The sequence below is a fragment of the Erinaceus europaeus genome, chromosome 15, assembly GCF_950295315.1.
Source record: "Erinaceus europaeus chromosome 15, mEriEur2.1, whole genome shotgun sequence".
NCBI classification, from domain to species: domain Eukaryota; kingdom Metazoa; phylum Chordata; class Mammalia; order Eulipotyphla; family Erinaceidae; genus Erinaceus; species Erinaceus europaeus.
The window spans coordinates 46,105,654-46,124,857 of NC_080176.1; the positions used below are offsets into that span (position 1 = coordinate 46,105,654).

Sequence of the window (19,204 nt, forward strand, 5' to 3'; positions counted from 1 at the left end):
ACACTATAAGCCAGAGTTGAGCAGTGCTCTAGTAAAAAATAATTAATTAAAAATAAATTTTAAAATTTAAAAACACCTAGACTACTATACATGATTAATAAATAAGAGTTATTTCCCTGGGCACCGTGCCTTGAGGGAAATGTATAAGCTAGAATTTAGTAAAAGGAAAGTGACTGAGACATTAAATATTCTGAAGCTGTCACTTAAATGGGTTGAAAACCTAGGCATATTTGACCTGGAAAAATTATAAAAGTGGATGTGAAAGTCATCATCCTATATTTTGAAAATTAAACTAATGAAAAGCTGATATGATTCCCAACAAACTAGTGAATACAAGCAAAGGCAGACAATTCTTGATGTTCTCAGGCTATTTAAACATGGAATTGGGCCACTTCAGACAACAGCGTGAGTTTTCATAGGTTTAAAGGAAACTGATACATCTGATCAGGAGTGAATTTTATAACTGAAACAAGCCATCCTCAAATCACCAGTTTCCAGAGTTCTAAACTATAGAATTACTAACGCCTATTTTTCTATTCAAAGTTCTCAAACTAGCCAGTATGACTTATACTCCCCTTTCCAGCTACAGATGGCCAGACTCTGAACTACCTCAGCACTGGTGCTATTCTGAGTGTGACCCTGGAAGATCAAAACTAAAGTTCCTTCATATCCAAGTGACTTTTTTTAAAAAAACTTTTCCCACCATTTTATTAAGGTTGGCAATCATTTCAACGTCAAAGTAAGTAAAACAGCAGTATATTACTATATTTAGATATAAAATTCCATAAGCAAAATGGAAAGACACAAATGTCATTTAATAACAGCAAATATTATTAAATGTATTTCTACTAGAACATCAAATTATGTCAACTTCACTATAAGTTTTTTTATAATATTATATAGAAAATATGGAATGGGATTCAACCATACGTAATACAGATGTTACATGCACATTCTACCAGATGCGCTACTGCCAGGCCCCCCCAAAATATAGATGTATCTTTCATTGACTTAGGAAATCCTCCTATACAATGAACAGTCAACTCCTGATTATCTGAACTAAGCACAGGAACTGGCATTTGACTACTACCAAGTGACATCAATTCCATCTTTAAAGTCTGACAGAGTGAAATCTCACAAATGCCCACTTTGGACAACAATTAACATTAGCCTAGAACTATACAGAAAGGAGATTAGGAAGAAGCACTTCGAGAAAATTCAGAAGAAAATCAGAGGAAAGTTATGGGGAAAAGCCCACCCACCTAAAAAGTTATGAGCTCCAAAAGGTGGCCATAAGAACAACAAGTTGAAAATGAAGGAAGGCAACCCCAGAGCATGTAAATAAAGCATGCAATAAAGAACTGACTGTAAGCATTCACAACAAAGTAAATGTACAAGTTCAAATTTTATTCTCTACATGCCTAGCCAACCTAATTCAATTTATTTATTTATTTATTTATTTATTGGATAGAGACAGCCAGAAATCAAGAGGGAAGGGGATGATAGAGAGGGAGAGAGACGGGGAGACACCTGTAGCACTGCTTCACCACTCATGAAGCTTTCCCCCTGCAAGTGGGGACCAGGGGCTTGAACCTGGGTCCTTGCGCATTGTAATATGTGCGCTCAACCAGGTGCGCCACCACCTGGCCCCTCCAACCTAACTCAATTCTCAACATGTAATTCACCTTCCGACTTCCAAGAAAAAGATAATTAATACTAAAAACATATATGCATTTACATGAAAGGAATACATTAGGAACTTTTGCATTTAAATAAAACCAGTTTTTGAACACTGATTTAAGAAATCACATGCTGACAAATCAAAACTATGATTTCACAAAACATAATTCTTCCAGCTAAACTAAGACTTGTATAAAAGTTCTATGCTGGTACCACTGCATCTTAAAATTTAGATATAGCCTTGGTGGCTTGTTTCATTGTTTTTTACATATACCTGGTTTTGAATACTATTTTTCTGGAGATACTGACTCCAAGGATCTGGTATCTGTTCATCAGATGCTCGATTAGATGTTCGAGAATTAATTTTAAGTAAGTAGCAACCCTGAGTTCCATATTTCTGTTTCATCTCTTCATAAATTGATTCAGCTCTGAAATACACAGAAAAAAGTTTGTATAGAAGAGGAGTAGACCACAGGTGATGAAAACACTAAAATAAATCAAAATGCTTTTAGGACAAATAATTAGAGACTATCAACAAAAATATTAAAGATCAAAAATCTAAATGAAATAACTTAGCTTGGGTATCACCTTTAAATAGATACCAAAGTACGTTTAATGAACTAAAATATTGCAAGCTATTGCTATATATTATTTAGAGTGTTCTGATGGTTTAACTAGTTAGATAACTATAGTATGACAGTTTGTTTTCAGCAAGGCATCTATAAGTCTTCCATTTGCTAATGTGCAATGTGTAAATTTCTAAAAGCCAACTTCAACCTTATAGACCAGGAATTCTCCTATGAATTATAAAGACCATTGTTTGGAAAATATGTAACTTATAGGGATGGTAGCATAATGGCCTTACAAAAAAGACTTTCCCACCTGAGGTTCCAAAGTCCCAGGTTCAAACCTAGGAACTACCACAACTCAGAGCTGAGCAGTACTCTAGCTTAATTTTTTAAATATTTATTTCTATAATTTAAAAATGAAAATATGACTTATAGAAATGCTATATAACAAATATTTATCAAAATATGTAAATGCTACTAATACCAGCAGAAGCTACATGGATAGCAGAGCAGTGCTGAGGTCTCTCTAAAATGGGGGGGAAAAAAAACTGCCCTGGGTGCAGGGAACACACAAGCACAAGGACACACCAGTGCCACCAAGATAAATAAATAAATAAATAAAGCGAAAACAGAAACATAACCTCACCAAAACCTAGAAAGATCTTTCCTGCCATAATGTACTCACTCTTCCCTTAGTTCTCCCCAAAGTGACACAGCAGAGAGGAAGAGAAAAGTTGTCAGGGTTATTTATTACATAAAACCTACCCTACCCTTTTCTGTTGCAAAGTAATCTATGAATTATACCTCAGATGCAAGAAAAAACAAATATTTTGGTTTAATTAACCTTGATGGTGAGCAGGGCATCATTCAAATTATGAAACAGTCTTAGATATTATTCTATTAGCAAACAGAACTTTCTGATGGAGAATGAGATGTTGAAAAATAGAACTAACTTTTCAACTATCAGATACAAAACAGTAACAAAAAAACCTTGAAGATTTTGCTTCATATTAAAGTATACATGCTGACACTGTCCAAACAAACCAACAGCCTAACAGACAAATCATATTACATGCCATAAAACTAAGGCTGTATTAGGAGAATGGTTACAGATGTGCAGACACTGATACTTAAGAATGGACAGGCCAAGTACTATAAACCATCTATTTTCACTAGCCTTTCTGATAATATCACTAAGCATAAAGATCAATGATCTAGTATTTGAATCAATGCTTAAATATCCCACTACAACCAAATATATGTATATAGATTTATATATGCACATATATATATACATATATATGTATACATACACATACCATATTCAACTGACAGAAACTGTAAGAGTTCTATTTCTCTTCCATTTTTTTCCCCCACCACAGCTGTTGCTGGGGACACTGTGATCACATTGTGTCACTACTCCCAGCAGCCATTTCTTTCTTTCTCTGATAGAGGATAAGAGACAGAGAGAAAAAGACAAAATGGGAGAAAGCTACAGCACTGCTCTGCCACTCTTGGAAGTTTCCAATCTGCAGGTCAGGATCAAAGGCTCAAATCTAGGCCTTCATTCAAGACAGTGTCAAGTCTGAGCTCTACCGGGCACAGCACTGCCGAGTCACACTCATATAGGACACATTCATACAGGACACCTTATCCAACTAACTCCAGACTATAACTTTTTAAAAATCCTAAATACCAGTAATCCTCAGAGTAATTCTTTGGTTTTATACACAAGATAAAGATAATGGCTTCTGCTCCCTCAAAGACAAAATTGATTATTTAACTAAATGTCTTAAATGCCACTGAGATACCAGAGTAGGAACTGGAAACAAATGATTTACTGGATGGACGACTTGAACAAGAAAGTCAAGATAAACTCTAGAGCCACAAATCTGAAATTAATTTCAATACTGTTTTTCAAGAACTTACTTTATCTTTAAAGAGAAGTTATTCATTGACTCAAAGATAAAAGGACAATTGCAAATCATGAATCAGAATATTAAAAGGAACACAGAGAAATGTTGAAGGGCTGGGCAGTGGCACACCGGGTTAAGCGTACATAGTACTATGTGCAAGGACCAGGGTTTGAGCCCACCTTCCCCATCTGCAGCAGGGACGCTTCACAAGCAGTGAAGCAGATCTGCAGGGGTCTTTCTCACTCTCTATATCAGCTTCCCCTCTCAATATGTCTCTGTCCTATCAAATTAAAAGGGGAGGAGGAGGAAAAAAATGGCTGCTGGGAGCTGTGGATACCTAATGCTGGTATTAAGCACCAGCAGTAACCCTGAAGGCAAAGAAAAGAAATGTTGAGACTGTGAAATATATCAAGGCTAAAAATACAAAGTGACAAGAGTATAAAAAGAAATTCCTATAAGTAAAAGTAAGAAGTGAGAAGAGGAAAACTACGGAGAAAAAGAGAAATAATCTTACATAAAGTAAAAAGTTAATTAAAACTTACAGGTGTAAAATGGCCATTACGCCTGTACAAAGATTATAACAACAGAAATATACATTGAAAGAAAAGCTTGAGGAGCCGGGTGATGGCACACCTGGTTGAGCGCACATATCACAGTGCACAAGGACCTGGGTTCAAGCCCTCAGTGCCCACCTGCAGAGGGGAAGCTTTGCGAGTGGTGAAGCAGGATTGCAGGTGTTTCTCGGTTTCTTATCCCTCTCTATCTTCCCTCCTCTTCTCAATTTCTGGCTGTCTCTATCAAATAAATAAAGAAAATTAAAAAAAAATTCTTTAAAAAAAAAATAGTAAAGCTTGAGTAAGCAATCTAAGGAAAAAATGACCTTAGCTATAGACTCTAACTCTGAAGTAAAAGATGTAATGATATTTTATTAATAATTTTTTCACTTTCTTGAATAAAAAGTGTATCTAAATTTGGAATGTCATGTCCAATCAATGTCATTTAATAGGAAACATTTTTAAATAAAGAAAATAAAGCTTACCTCTGTTCATCTCCTGCACTCACATCATGTAAAAGTACATAGTATTTAAGTGTGTTTGGTATAAACCACTTGGGATAAGAATAGTCATTGTTGTGCTGAATTCGATGTTGTTCTTGTGACAACTTTGAAAATTGTTCCATAGGTTCAGCTTCACTAGATGATGCTACCAACATACCTTGTAAACCACATTATTAAGGTAATTTACACTCAATGATAAGTATTATTCCATTAAAATAAACTGTAAGGAAATATACTGTGAGCTAAAAAAAAAATCTGATTTCACAAGTTTTCACTGCAAGTGCAAAATAATTCCTCCAACACTGCTTCACAGTAACTCTGGGTTCTGCATCTTAAAAGATTTTTTTTTGTTCACATTTTTAAGTCATTTACATTTATATAAAGAAAATTCATGAAAATGAAAATAAACTATTTCAAAACTGCAGAACTACCAACACAGTGAACAGGCTGCTGAAATTTGATCCTCTCCATTCTAGTATCTTAGTGCAGTTTCATACTTTATCCTACACTTCAGTTTTTCTCATTAAGAAAACGAAATCACTTTAGTTTTCTGTAATTGTTAAAAGGTTATTGTTTAAATAGCTAAGAAACAGCTTTAAAATGAAAAAATTTCAAATAGGAACTTTTGTAAAAGCAGTCAGTAAAAGCAATTAACACTGACTGCTTACATTTTTTCTACAATGGCTTAAAAACTTAACAAGTAAAAAGACTTAATTATTTGACTTGGGAGATGAAGAGCAAGTATAAGCAAGCTCTCAACATTTATATTTCTTAATCAAGTCAATTTGAATACATCATTAATCTGAATACATCATCAAAAAAAGTAGTTCCTCTATTGTCTTCTTTCAACTTTGCCTTCATGTAACTATTTCTTAGATTGATAACTTCCATGTTTGATTTTAACAGGACACAAAGATAAAAGGATACATGCTAAATAGTGGTTCAGAAATTCATGATCTGACGCTGGCATTGACTGAAGAAAGGTCTCTCTATAAGATTCAAACCAAGGCGTAGTAGCTGAAATTAACAAGATATACAACAGTTAAATTTCCTCAATAGCATTAGTTTTCAACTAATAAAAATTTCAAGCAGATATTCTTCAAAGGAGTTAAAGACAATCATTTTTAGCAATTAATAGCGTTTTCCACTGGCACTTCAGCTGTGCTTGAAGATATATATGTATTTTACATATATACTTTATATGATGAACATGTCAGACAGTACACACAAACATATTCATACACAGAATACATATGTGTATATGCAAAAATAAAACTGATACAGTCCCAACCCTACATAATTATTTCATAACTTACTTAGCTATGAATGCTGTAAATACTGCCTACAAGATTTTTAGAATAATTTTTTATCCTGCTACTAGTCACATTGTCATGAGTAAGTTCTTTTCATAATTTTATCAATTTAGAACAGTGGCTCTGAATCACGTCTGATTTTTCAAGCCAAGGAAACATTTAGCAATGTGTACAGACAGTATTAGCTGTCCTAACTAGGATTAGGGAAGAAAATCCTATAATAAACAGAAAAAAGACAGTATGCCACAAACAACTTTTACTTTTTACTTAAATTTTGTCATTTCACTACATTTAAAATTATCTAAACCAGCTTAACTAAAAGGACACTTGTTTGCTACCTCTGTATACTGATTACCAAATCTTAAATGTTTCATCTTTATCTTCATGACAGAACACAGAGCAAAAAAAATATGTTTACATTGTAACACTGCACTGAATGATAAAAGAAAAGTCTAAGAAAATCTTCACTATGAATAAATACCAGGTCTAACATGGAATCATGACAAATACTTTATGAAAATTAGCTATTTTCAAGAAGGTTATTTTTCAAACAATTTCATGTTCATTGTTATAAAAGGAGGAAAACATTTCCTAAAATACTGTATAATCAATATAAAAAGCAAAAAACGGTAAATAACACTAGCTAGTTTGTTACAATACAAAAACAATTTGTGTACCAGCCAATTCCATGCCTTCCCCCAAATCATTCATACTTAGTTACTGTCTAGAAAATTAATACCAGTGGCAAAGAAAAAAAAAAGAAAAAGGTGTAACTCTTGACTAAATAAGTAATCTCTACAGATATGAGAAAACACTTTATCCACAGATTAATTTATTTTATATTTTTTAATTTTTGCTTCAAAACTATTTAACAAGTAGTAGAAACACTGTGAACATGTAGAGAGGTTTTTTTTCATGGTTAGGCAGAACAAGCATATTGTCTTCTACAAGAGTTATCTGTCACAATACTATTGATTAACAAATTCTTAAAAACCTACATGCCCACTAGGAGGAAAGAGATGATACTAGTACATCCACAAGAGATATGTGCTATAGAGCTGTAAGAGAGAGGAAGAACTCTACATATTTCTACAAAGTACTCTAAGGAGTACTGAAAAAAAGACAATGAGAGAAAAGCATGCATTTCTGTGTGTATTAAAAGGAGAAAAACATAGAACCACATATATATATTTGCTCATAGTGTTGAAGAGAAATAATAGAAGGACAGATCTAATATACATGAGAGAAAAGAGAATGGGAAGATAACATATGACAGAAGTTAGATCTCTCTGAATGTACTTTGCTTAGCAGTTTGGACATTGGAAGTATAAAATGCCTACATAGATAAAAATAAAATCAAGCCAAAAAAAAAAAAATCAAGCACACATACATACAAGATCAATTTTTTTTTCCCTCCAGGGTTATCACTGGGGCTCGCTGCCTGCACTATGAATCCACTGCTCCTGGAGGCCATTTTTCCCTTTTGTTGCCCTTGTTGTTTATCGTTGTTATTATTATTGTTCTTGCTGTCATTGTTGTTGGATAGGACAGAGAGGGAGAGAAAGATAGACACCTGCAGACCTGCTTCACCACAGGTGAAGCGATCCCCCTGCAGGTTGGGAGCTGGAGACTGGAACTGGGATCCTTACTCAGGGCCTTGTGCCTTGCACCATGTGTGCTTAACCCGCTATGCGACTGCCTGGCCCCCCCTGATAAGATAAATTCTTAAACTGAAATAGTACTTGTGTAAGAAGATGTTGAGGACTCAAGGAAGGACATTAAGAACAAGGAAGAAATTTTAGATGCGCACAGTGGAGGTGGGGGGTTTTATTACTGCAGTAGATCACATCGAAGCTGATCTATCAGGTGGCTTCTCTTCAGCCACATGGTTCTGTGAGGAGCTAATTAAGAAGTCCTCAAGGAGTCCTCCCCTCCTTCATTTTCGTTATAGTCTAATAAATCAAATGCCCTCTTGTATTTTTTTGCTTTTTCAGATGACATATGATAGAAAGCATATAGCAGAAAATTTATAGTTTTAAATTTCCTAAACTATCAAAAAAAATTAATAGTGACAATTCTCTCCCCTTAAAATCTTTATTCTACTGTTTTGGTATTAAATATTTGGGGGCCAGGAGGGTAGGTCACCTGGTAGATCACATGTCTTGACCCTGATAGGGCCCATGTTCAAACTCTGGCACCACCAGAGAACACCACAGCACCAGGACAAGGTGCAGAGCTGTGGCCTACTTTCCTTTTTATTTCAGATAAAGACAGGGAAAGGAAGAAACACCACAGCACCAGGGCAAAGTGCAGAGCTATGATGTCTCTCCCTTTCCCTGTCTTTATCTGAAATAAAAAGGAAAGTAGGCCCAGGAGCAATAAGTTCCAGTGCCATAAACAAATTATATATATATATCAATATTTTGCTCATTTCTCTCTCCTTCTCCCCAGACCAAGCGAGGCTTGATGTTCTCAAGAGAAACATAACCTATAAATTACATTTCCCCTTCCTAAGCATTCACCAAAGTTCAAAGTGACAGCAAAATCACTATTCAAAGTGAACAAAGTGAACAAAGAAATGTTAGCAAATGTTTCCCTTTTCTTTTTCTACAGACAGAAGGCAAGAGACATGGAGAAGGAAAGGGACAGAAAGAAAAGGAAAGATACTACACTACCACCTAGCCACTCGTGAAGTGTTCTCTTTGCATGGTGCTACCATGGGGTGGATAGGGGTTCAAACACAGGTCTTTCTTTCCACATAGCAAAGTGTGCTCTATTCCAGTGAAGTGTAACTTAACTGGGCCAGCTATCTCCAATAAATTTTAAATAACACTGGCATTTAGGACTTGGTAACTTGAGAGTAGTATCTCTCTCAACATTATTAAGAAGTTCTTTGTTATTCTTAAGCTATTTACTTACACTCCTTAGATAAATACTTATGAATTCATTAGGGAAAAAAATCATGTACTTTACATATATCCAACAGACAGCACAAATCTATAAAGTTGCTTATTCACACACTCAACTTCCAATCTTGTCTAATAACAATTCTGTCTTCCACTATAAATTTTATGTTTGCCAATATAAAGGGGAAAAAAACCAAGACAGTGACAAAGACGACACAGGGCATGTCTCTAAATTCTTTTACGACTTCTTGAAAGAACCAAGTCCTTTGGGTAACACAAAAAAAAAAAAAAAAAAGAATTTTTTTTTTTGGACAGGACAGAGAGAAATAGAGAGAGGAGGGGAAGACAAAGAGAGGAGGGGAAGACAAAGAGAGGAAGAGAAAGACAGACACCTGCAGACCTGTTCCACCACCTGTGAAGGGACGACCCTGAGGGTGGGGAGCCGGGGGCTTGAACCAGGATCCTTACGCCAGTCCTTGTGCTTTGCGCCACCTGTACTTAACCCGCTGCGCTACCACCCAGCCCTCGGGTGGCAAAAAATTTAAACTAAAAAGATAAGACATACTTGATGAGTTATTTCACTACTGGATCATCCTTATAGGCAATTTTGTCATTCTCCCCCTTTCTTAACGTTTAGAGCAGCCGTAAGCGGCCCACATGCCGTCCATGGAGCCACTTGGTCTGGCCTTGCCAAACTACTGCAGGCAGCACATAGCAACAGTAAGTGCTAATTTTTAAGTCAATTTTATATAGCCCTTAAATGATGTTATAAATAGACAAATGAATGGCTTTTGGCAGGAAAAAAAAAAAGGGTCCTCACCCTAGTTTAGAGTAATTGACAACTAATAAATCTTCCAGTAATAATAATAATAATAACAATAATAATAATAATAATAATACTTCAAAACTCTGAGACCATAAGAACATTAAGTTCCCATCTTGTTCTACCTAATTTTTTTTTTTCTTCTTTTACTTACAGAGAGAGAGAAAAAAAATCAGGAGACATAGGGAGAAGAAAATACTACAACACTGCTTCACTGCTCCTGAAGCTTCTTCTCCCCTGCAGGTGGGGACTGGGGGCTTGAACCCAGGCCGTTGCACATGCTCAACTAGGTGTCTGGCCCCTAGACACTATTTAAAACATTCATTAAGTTATTTTTTAATGTGATGCTGAGGACTGAACCCAGTGCTTCATGTGTGCAAGGAATTCACTCTAACATTAAATTAACTGGGGTTTTTTGTTTGTTTGTTGCTCTTAAATTAAAATTTAGGGGGAAATATTTATGCAGAGTACTAGCAAGTGACAAAAAGATAGCCAGGAAAATATTCTACACCCTTAACAAAGGGAAAAAAATACACACTTCTAAAATAACATACTGCCCAAATTATACTACTAACACCTCTTAAATTTAGCAGATGAATGATGTAAATACACAAGAAAATGCATGAGAGGACAGAAAAAATTGAACAAGTGTCACCAGACCACCTAAACTTTAGAAAACTTAGACATGTTAATTAGAATAAAAAAAAAAAAAAAGTAGTAGCTGAGTGGGAAAAAAAATAGTCAAGAAGAGTCAGAACAATCTGGAAAATTGAGACTACTACAGGAAGTACCTGTATATAACGAGGCTTCTTTCAATCCCATCAATGTGTCTTTCCAATTACTGTACCAAGGAACACTAGCTTTAATTGACCGATCTGATGAAGAAAACACGGCACTGTTAAGCTAGGCTTATGCAGTAAAATCTAACATGTATTTCTTAAACAGAATGAGTGAAAAGTATGCTAACTCATATTAATGATAAAATCAGAAGTGTATTCTTAGACATATAGAGAATGACTTCTTCAAAATGAATAAAATTTCTCTTGCATCTCCAAAGTATTAATCTATTAATGTGAAATTTTATTAAAATAAATCCAATACTTGATAATATCATGGTCCCAGTCTTGAAAAACAAAACAATAAAGTGAAGGAAGATGCCTTAAAAGTAGCAGGGAAACAAGCTGAAGAAACTATACTTGTCTGATATGTGCATCCTAACCACTTGGGATTCTTTCAAAAATCCCCCCCCCCCAAAAATATCTGCTCTTAAAGGCAAATATCAATCCTTCCTCATGCAGAAATATTGGCAGGTTCCTGAGAATATAAACAATATAATTAGACATGGTTAATTTCTCACAACCAAATCGGGATCCCATTATTCCTATAAACTACTATCCAACTATGTTAATATTCTGTTTAAAAATAATCGCACCATCAGTGCACATAGACATAGACATAGACATAGACATAGACATAGACATAGACATAGACATAGACATAGACATAGCACCTGTTACCACATCTGAGAATCTTCTTTGGAGAGAGTAAATGGACCCAAATAAAGAATAGTAATAAAAACTGAGCAACCCTCAAGCCCATTAACAGCCCAATTAAGAAGTCCACTTGGGGGTCGGGAGGTGGCCCAGTGGGTTGAGCGCATGTGGCGTAAAGCACAAGGACCAGCGTAAGGATCCCAGTTCGAGCCCCTGGCTCCTCACCTGTAGGGGAGTCGCTTCACAGACAGTGAAGCAGGTCTGCAGGTGTCTATCTTTCTCTCCCCCTCTCTGTCTTCCCCTCCTCTCTCCATTTCTCTCTGTCCTATCCAGCAACGAACAACATCAACAATGGCAATAATAATAACCACAGGGAGGCTACAACAACAAGGGCAACAAAAAGGGGGAAAAAATGGCCTCTAGGAGTGGTGGATTCATGGTGTAGGCACTGAGCCCAGCAATAACCCTGGAGGGGAAAAAAAAAAAAAAAAAAAAAAAGTCCACTGGGAGTCGGGCTGTAGCGCAGCGGGTTAAGCACAGGTGGCGCAAAGCACAAGGACCGGCATAAGGATCCCGGTTCGAACCCCGGCTCCCCACCTGCAGGGGAGTCGCTTCACAGGCGGTGAAGCAGGTCTGCAGGTGTCTTTCTCTCCCCCTCTCTGTCTTCCCCTCCTCTCTCCGTTTCTCTCTGTCCTATCCAACAACAATGACAACAACAACAATAATAACCACAACAATAAAACAACAAGGGCAACAAAAGGGAATAAATAAATAAAATAAAAAATATTAAAAAAAAAAAAAGTCCACTTTGAGGCCAGGTGGTGGAACACCTGGTTGAGTGCATGTTACCATGCACAAGGACCTGGGTTCAAGTCCTCGGTCTCCACTTACAAGGGTAAAACTTTACAAGTAGTAAAGGGGTGTTGCAGGTGTCTCTCCTTCTCTCTGTCTCTTCCTTTCCTCTTCATTGTTGTCTTTACCTAATAAGTAAATATTTTAAAAATAAATTTTATACTAAAAAAAAGAAACCCACTAGTTGACAAGCTTTTCTTACACTGTCTGAGCTTTAATATCTCATTTAAAATAGTGATATCTAAATGCCCATCAACAGATAACTAGCTAGAGAAGTTAGGGGATAGATATATTCCATGGAATTTTACTCTGCAACCAGAAAAGAAGACATTGTACCCTTTGGAACAAAATGAATGGAACTGGAGGTGATTATGCTTAGTGAAATAAAAAGATGATGGTTTCAATCCTATGTGGAATCTAGAAATCTGATGTACATGAGAAATCTGATGTACATGAGCTTGCCAAAAAAAAAAAAGGAAGAAAACATACTCCAAAGGAAGGTTGGGTCAAAATACTCTGCCACTTGAGAAAGAGAGGTCCTGCAATGAGTGCAGAATGTTCCTAGTTATGACCAGAGAATGCGAGCTCAGACCTACAGGGATGCAGAGGTTACACAGGCTCCAGTGCTGAATATGGGCCCCAGATCAAATCCATGGGGTTTACAGTTAACAGTATTTGTATACTTTTCTCATAATTGGGAGCTATACAATACTTTTGGTTCACCTGCATGTTAGCTGTTAGGCTCAGGCATAAATCAGTAAAGTCATGGGTCCCAATGAAATATACCTAAAATAGACCTACTAGCTTTTTCCAAAATGGAGACCCCAAATCTCACTGGCTATAATCTTGCCTTGCAATTCCTGACTATTAAAACGATTTTTTCTGCTTTATATCTTTATGCCTTTTCAGTCACCAAGTTGCATATGCTACCATGACACCAACCTGACTTCCCTGGGCAGATGACCTTCACCAATGTGCTCTGGAACCCCACCTCTCCTGCCTACCCCATTAGGGAAAACAGAAGTAGGCTGGGAGTATGGATCGACCTGCCAACACCTATATCCGGTGGAGAAAGAATTACAGAAGCTAGGCCTTCCACTTTCTGTACCCCATAATGATCCTGGGTCCATGCTCCCAGAGAGATAAAGAACTCTGGTGGTGGAAATTGTATGAAATTGTACCCCTCTTATGCTATGGTCTTGTCAATCATTATTAAATCAATAAATAAAAATTTTTAAAAAATTCCAAACAGAAGCAAACAAACTTTAAGACTTGTGAGAACTATGGTGACTATCTCTGGAGGTTGGAAGGTGGGGTTATGGAACTTTGGTAGTGGGTATAGTGTAGAACTACACATTGTAATCTTACAACATTATAACAAACTATTAATAACAAATAATTATTTTTAAAAATAATGAAACAAAATAGTAGTGCCAATGGCTCACCAGACATTTCACACAAGTTTCCAATATGAAAAGACCACATAAACTGAAAAAATAAAACAGATGAAAGTTAAAGCACCCAGTAGAAGAAACTTAGAAACAAAAAGAAGCCATTAAGTTATCAATGGGCCCAGAGTTACTGAAATGCAAAATTAAAAAAAAAGGAAAATGCAGCAAGCAAGAATAAGTTTAAAAAAAAAAGTAGGAAGTCGGGCGGTAGTGCAGCGGGTTAAGCACATGTGGTACGAACCACAAGGACCTGCGTAAGGATCCTGAAGGGGAGTCGCTTCACAGGCAGTGAAGCAGGTCTGCCGGTGACTCTCTCTTTCCCCCTTTGTCTTCCCCTCCTCTCTCCATTTCTCTCTGTCCTATCCAACAACAACGACGTCAATAACAACAACAGTAACAACAGTAAAAACAAGGGCAACAAAAAGGAAAAATAAATATATTTTTTTAAAAAACAATAAAATTGCAAAAGAAGGGTCTAAAGTCAAGAATACCCTATAGAAAGCAAATCAAAAAGGCAAAAAGATGAAAACAGACCAAGTAAAAAGAATAATAACATTAGAGAAGCAACTATGAATGTTTACATCCAACAGGCAGCAATTCCAAAGAGAAAGAGGCCACATGAGGAAGAAATTAAAATTAACAAAGACACAATACAAGAAACTTCTCAGGACAATACTATCTATGTAGATTCACAAATGATCAGATTATCAAAAGAGGCTACTCAGAACAATGAATAAAAATGATTTAAATAAAGCCCACAATGAAATTTCAAAATAGCAGGAATAACGATCTTCTAAACATTGAGGGGTGGGGGGGGGAGTATCAGAGTATACATAACAAAATGCTATCTTGCTTCTTTACATCAATACTAGAAAACTGAAGAAAATGCAACAATTCTGAGAAATTATAAGTAATAAGAGATAATGGTCAAAGTATCAGTCAAATATAAAAGAACCTTTTCAAACATTGATTTCTCAAGAATGTTACCTTTCAAGCAAACTTTCTCAGAAAGGCAGTGGAGATGTCCTCTACCAAAGAAAACACACCCAGAAAGATAAGAATTAAAGACCACAACAAAGAGGAGGAAAAAAGAAGTCCTTGGGATAACAGTGTAGAAGAGCTGTTAGAGGATAACTGATCCAAGGTGGAGCAGAACAGTGTTTTATAACTTGAATTTTACTACTTCCCCAGGAGATTTTAGACATTGTAAAATGATCAGTGCCCCTATCCCAAAAAAAAAAACAAACTTCTGTATAATGCTACAGATATACTATGTACCTACGTATTTACCACGATCCTTTTGAAAGCACAAACCACTGTAATATCTAAGTTTTTTTTTGCCCTGCACTGATGATATTTTCATCTGACTGAGGGATATCATTACCCAGGGAATGGAGCAAAAAGAAGATACTATGTAGTTAATCTTGATAAATGGGTTATCTGAAGTGGAAAATTTTACTGAAAGATTATTGGAAGTCTGAAAGACAAGGAAAAAAAAAAATACAAAAACACGTGTCCCGGGAGGTGGTACAGTGGATAAAGCACTGGACTCTGAAGCATGAGGTACTGAGTTCGATCCCCGGCAGCACATACACCAGAGTGATGTCTGGTTCTTTCTCTCTCCTCCTATCTTTCTCAGAAATAAATAGTCTTTAAAAAAAAAAATACAAAAACATTTAAGTTGTTTTTAAACGGCAATTACAAGTTCTAAAAAATTAGGCTGCTATATAAAAAAAGGTCTCAAAGTGCAGTACTTCTTCACTAAGGTATAAGAAAGTTAACCAACTTAGTTTAAACTATAAGCAATAAATATAAAATAAAAAGTATATTATGGAAGAGCAGCGGTGGAGCACCTGACGAACTTAGTAGTTAGCATGTAGTACAACACACAAGGAGCCAGGTTCAAGCCCCTGCTCCCCAGCTGCAGCACGGATGTTTCATAAGTGGTGAAGCAGGTGTACATGTTTTTCTCTCTCCCTTTCTATTCCCCCCCACCCCCACCAACTTGTCTTGATCCTATCAAAACAGAGAAGAAAAAAAAGGAAAAAATCCACCAAGAGCAGTGGATTCACAGTGCCAGCACTGAGCCCCAGCAATAACCATGGAGGTGATTTAATTAATTAATTAATTATATGGCAAAGGGACGTAGGGGAGTAATTAAACCAAATCTCCATCAACTATATTTAACTATACATTTTATAAATAAAATTCAATTAAGTCATATAAAATACTATTTACATAGCCATATGAAAAAATTGCTGGGGCAGGCGGTATACATGCTACAGTGCACAAGAACCCGGGCTCAAGCCCCTGCCCCCAGCTACATTGGGAAAGCTTCATGAGTGGTAAAGCAGTGCTGCAGATGTCTCTTTGTGTCTCTCTCCCTCTCTATCTCCCCCTTCTCTCTTGATTTCCAGCTGTCTCTATCCAGTAAATAGAGATAATAACAGATATATTAAAAGATAAAAAAAGAAAGAAAGAGAGAAAGAAAGAAAGAAAGAAAGAAAGAAAGAAAGAAAGAAAGAAAGAAAAAAAGAAAGAAAGGAAAAAAACTGCTTAGAAACACAAACTAAATACCGGAGAAAAACCATGAAAATAATTGGGTTGGCTCACCTGGTAGACTACACAGGATACCATGCTCGAGGATTCAAGTTCAAGCCCTTAGCCCCCACCTGCAGGGAAGCTTCATGAGCAGTGGAGCAGCGCAACAGGCGTCTATCCTCTCTTATTTCACTCCCCCTCTTGGGCTCTCTTTCTAATCTCTAATCAAAAAATGTAAGAGAAACAAATAGTAATTCATGGGAGAGGAAGGGGCTCAGAGAACAGACCATAGGTTTGTTTTTGTTTCCCTCAAGTGTTACTAGCATTTTGTCAATATGAATGCATGATTTTGATGAATTAAATCTTTTAAAAATATAAAGCAGGGCTAGCAGAAATGTCACCTGTATAATGCACACATTTTAGTAGTAATTTGCCACACACAACCCAGGTTCAAACCCAGCACCCCACTGCACTGAAGGAGGCATTGGTGCTGTGGTCTCTTTCACTCTCTACCTGTCTCTTTACAAAAGGAAAAAAAAAAATGCACATGGTGTTATGAATGTTGGAGGTCAGTAAGGTATTTGCAGATTTTAAAACATTTTTGTTTTCTAAATACACTAGATAAATAATCTGTGTTGAACTAGCACCTGAGAATATGCTGAACCTTGAAAATAGATAGATAGTAATATACACACACACACACACACACACACACACACACACACACACACATATTACTTTATATCAAGTCAACCTGTATCTGTGACCTTGGGAGAAGCATTGCAGTTTACAGTGGAGGGGATAGAGACACAGAGCTCTGGTGGTGGGAATGGTGTGGAATTATTCCCCTATTATAATTTTTTAAATCACTAACAAAAAAATTCAAAAAATGAAACTCTTAACTACTAAAAAAAAAAAAAAATGCAGAGCTAGCCAGTGAAGCAACTGGTTAAGGGCACACATTATAGTGTGCAAGGACCATGTTCAAGCTGTTGGTCCCCATCTACAATGGGAAATTTTCACGAGTGGTGAGCAGGGCTACCGGTGTCTCTCTGTCTCTCTTCCTGTCTATCTCTCCCTCCCCTCTTAGTTTCTCTGTCTCGTTAAATAAATAAAATCAATTTAAAAAAGAACATGCCACATCTTAATCACAACATGCTATGATTATAGGTATTACAAGTGAGAACATATTATGATTAACGATTCAATGTTTCTCTAGCAGATTATCCATCTCTACTACACCACCAGGTACTGCAGGAAATTTCTAAATATATGGTACACGAATCAATAAAAACTATTAAAAATTATCAGAACTAAACAAATTTTCTCATTTTCAAAGAATAAATGAAACCAAGTCTGAAAGTTCAGACTTGGTACTCAAATAATTGCTATGACCGCAGAAAAACTTGGACACTGGCATCTGATTCACTGTCCTTCAGACTTCAATATGAAGGTCCCACTGATGACAGGGACGTGATAGTTCAAATTCCATTACTTTCTCTCAGAAATATGTCAATTTTGACATGTGCTGAAAATAAGTTATGCAAAGAACACTGCAAAAAAGTATCCTGAAATTTAGCTTCTTTAGGCTTGATAAATAAATTTAATATTCTAACCTTAAAAACAGTCAAGGTGCACCATAATTTACAGTGACTCAGTTAAGTGCAGCAAGCACCTTTTGTAAAGATACCTTTTGTATTAGGTCCCATAAAGTACTTAATGAAATGGTCTCTACTTGGACCTAGATACCCTCCTCACCCACTTCCTAGTTCACTTCCCTCAATCACTCCAAGGCTAACCTTGTCAGACAAGGTAAGGATTACAAAAACTAGACAGGGGCAAGAGACTGGCATACTTTAATGATGACTCTTTTGGTCACTACCAGGCCACCCCATCATCCAAGGACCTAGCTGGGGAAACCTGGGACTCCCACAGAGACATGATGGGCCGAGACCTCTAATAGATATCTAACCCCACTGTCACTGGTCATCTTCATCAGGAACAACATAGTGGACCCTCTTGTGGGCCTCTACAGGACCTTGCTCTCAATGTGGGGCAGCATTGGTGAGGACTGCCCCATTCTCTGAAGGGAGGTTGGGTCGGTATACTCTGCCAGGTCCTGCAATGAATGTAGCCTAGAATGTCCCTAGCTATGACCACAGAATGTGAGCTCAGACCTACAGGGATGCAGAGGTTACACAGGCTCCAGTGCTGAATATGGGCCCCAGATCAAATCCATGGGGTTTACAGTTAACAATATTTGTATACTTTTCTCATAATTGGGAGCTACTCCCTTCCCTATACAGCTTTCTAGTCCTATTTCCAACTCTGACACCATCTCCCCAGACAATACTTTTGGTTCACCTGCATGTTAGCTGTTGGGCTCAGGCATAAATCAGTAAAGTCATGGGCCCCTTAGAATATACCTAAAATAGATCTACTAGCTTTTTCCAAAGTAGAGACCCCAAATTTCATCTACTAGTCTTACCTCGAGATTCCTGATTATTAAACAATTTGTTTTAATTGATATCTAAATGCTTGTTCAGCAACTAAGTTGCAGATGCTACAATGACACCAACTTGCCGTCACTGGGCAGATAACAT

At 36.7% G+C, this 19,204-nt stretch overlaps 1 protein-coding gene across 6 annotated transcripts in view; it reads right to left on the reverse strand.

Annotated features, from left to right (window-relative positions):
* TRAPPC8 (trafficking protein particle complex subunit 8) overlaps positions 1–19,204 on the reverse strand; it is a 99,562-nt gene that overhangs the window by 69,413 nt on the left and 10,945 nt on the right. For 2 of the 6 annotated variants that reach the window (XM_060173662.1, XM_060173663.1), the window contains exons 3-6: positions 11,056–11,139; positions 6,150–6,239; positions 5,205–5,379; positions 1,955–2,108 (exon numbers count right to left, since the gene is read on the reverse strand). In XM_060173662.1, coding sequence (XP_060029645.1) covers positions 1,955–2,108; positions 5,205–5,379; positions 6,150–6,239; positions 11,056–11,139 — 503 coding nt within the window. Of the gene's footprint in view, positions 1–1,954; positions 2,109–5,204; positions 5,380–6,149; positions 6,240–11,055; positions 11,140–19,204 lie in introns of those variants that run through there. The other 4 variants (XM_060173665.1, XM_060173666.1, XM_060173668.1 and 1 more) reach the window with 2 other exon arrangements.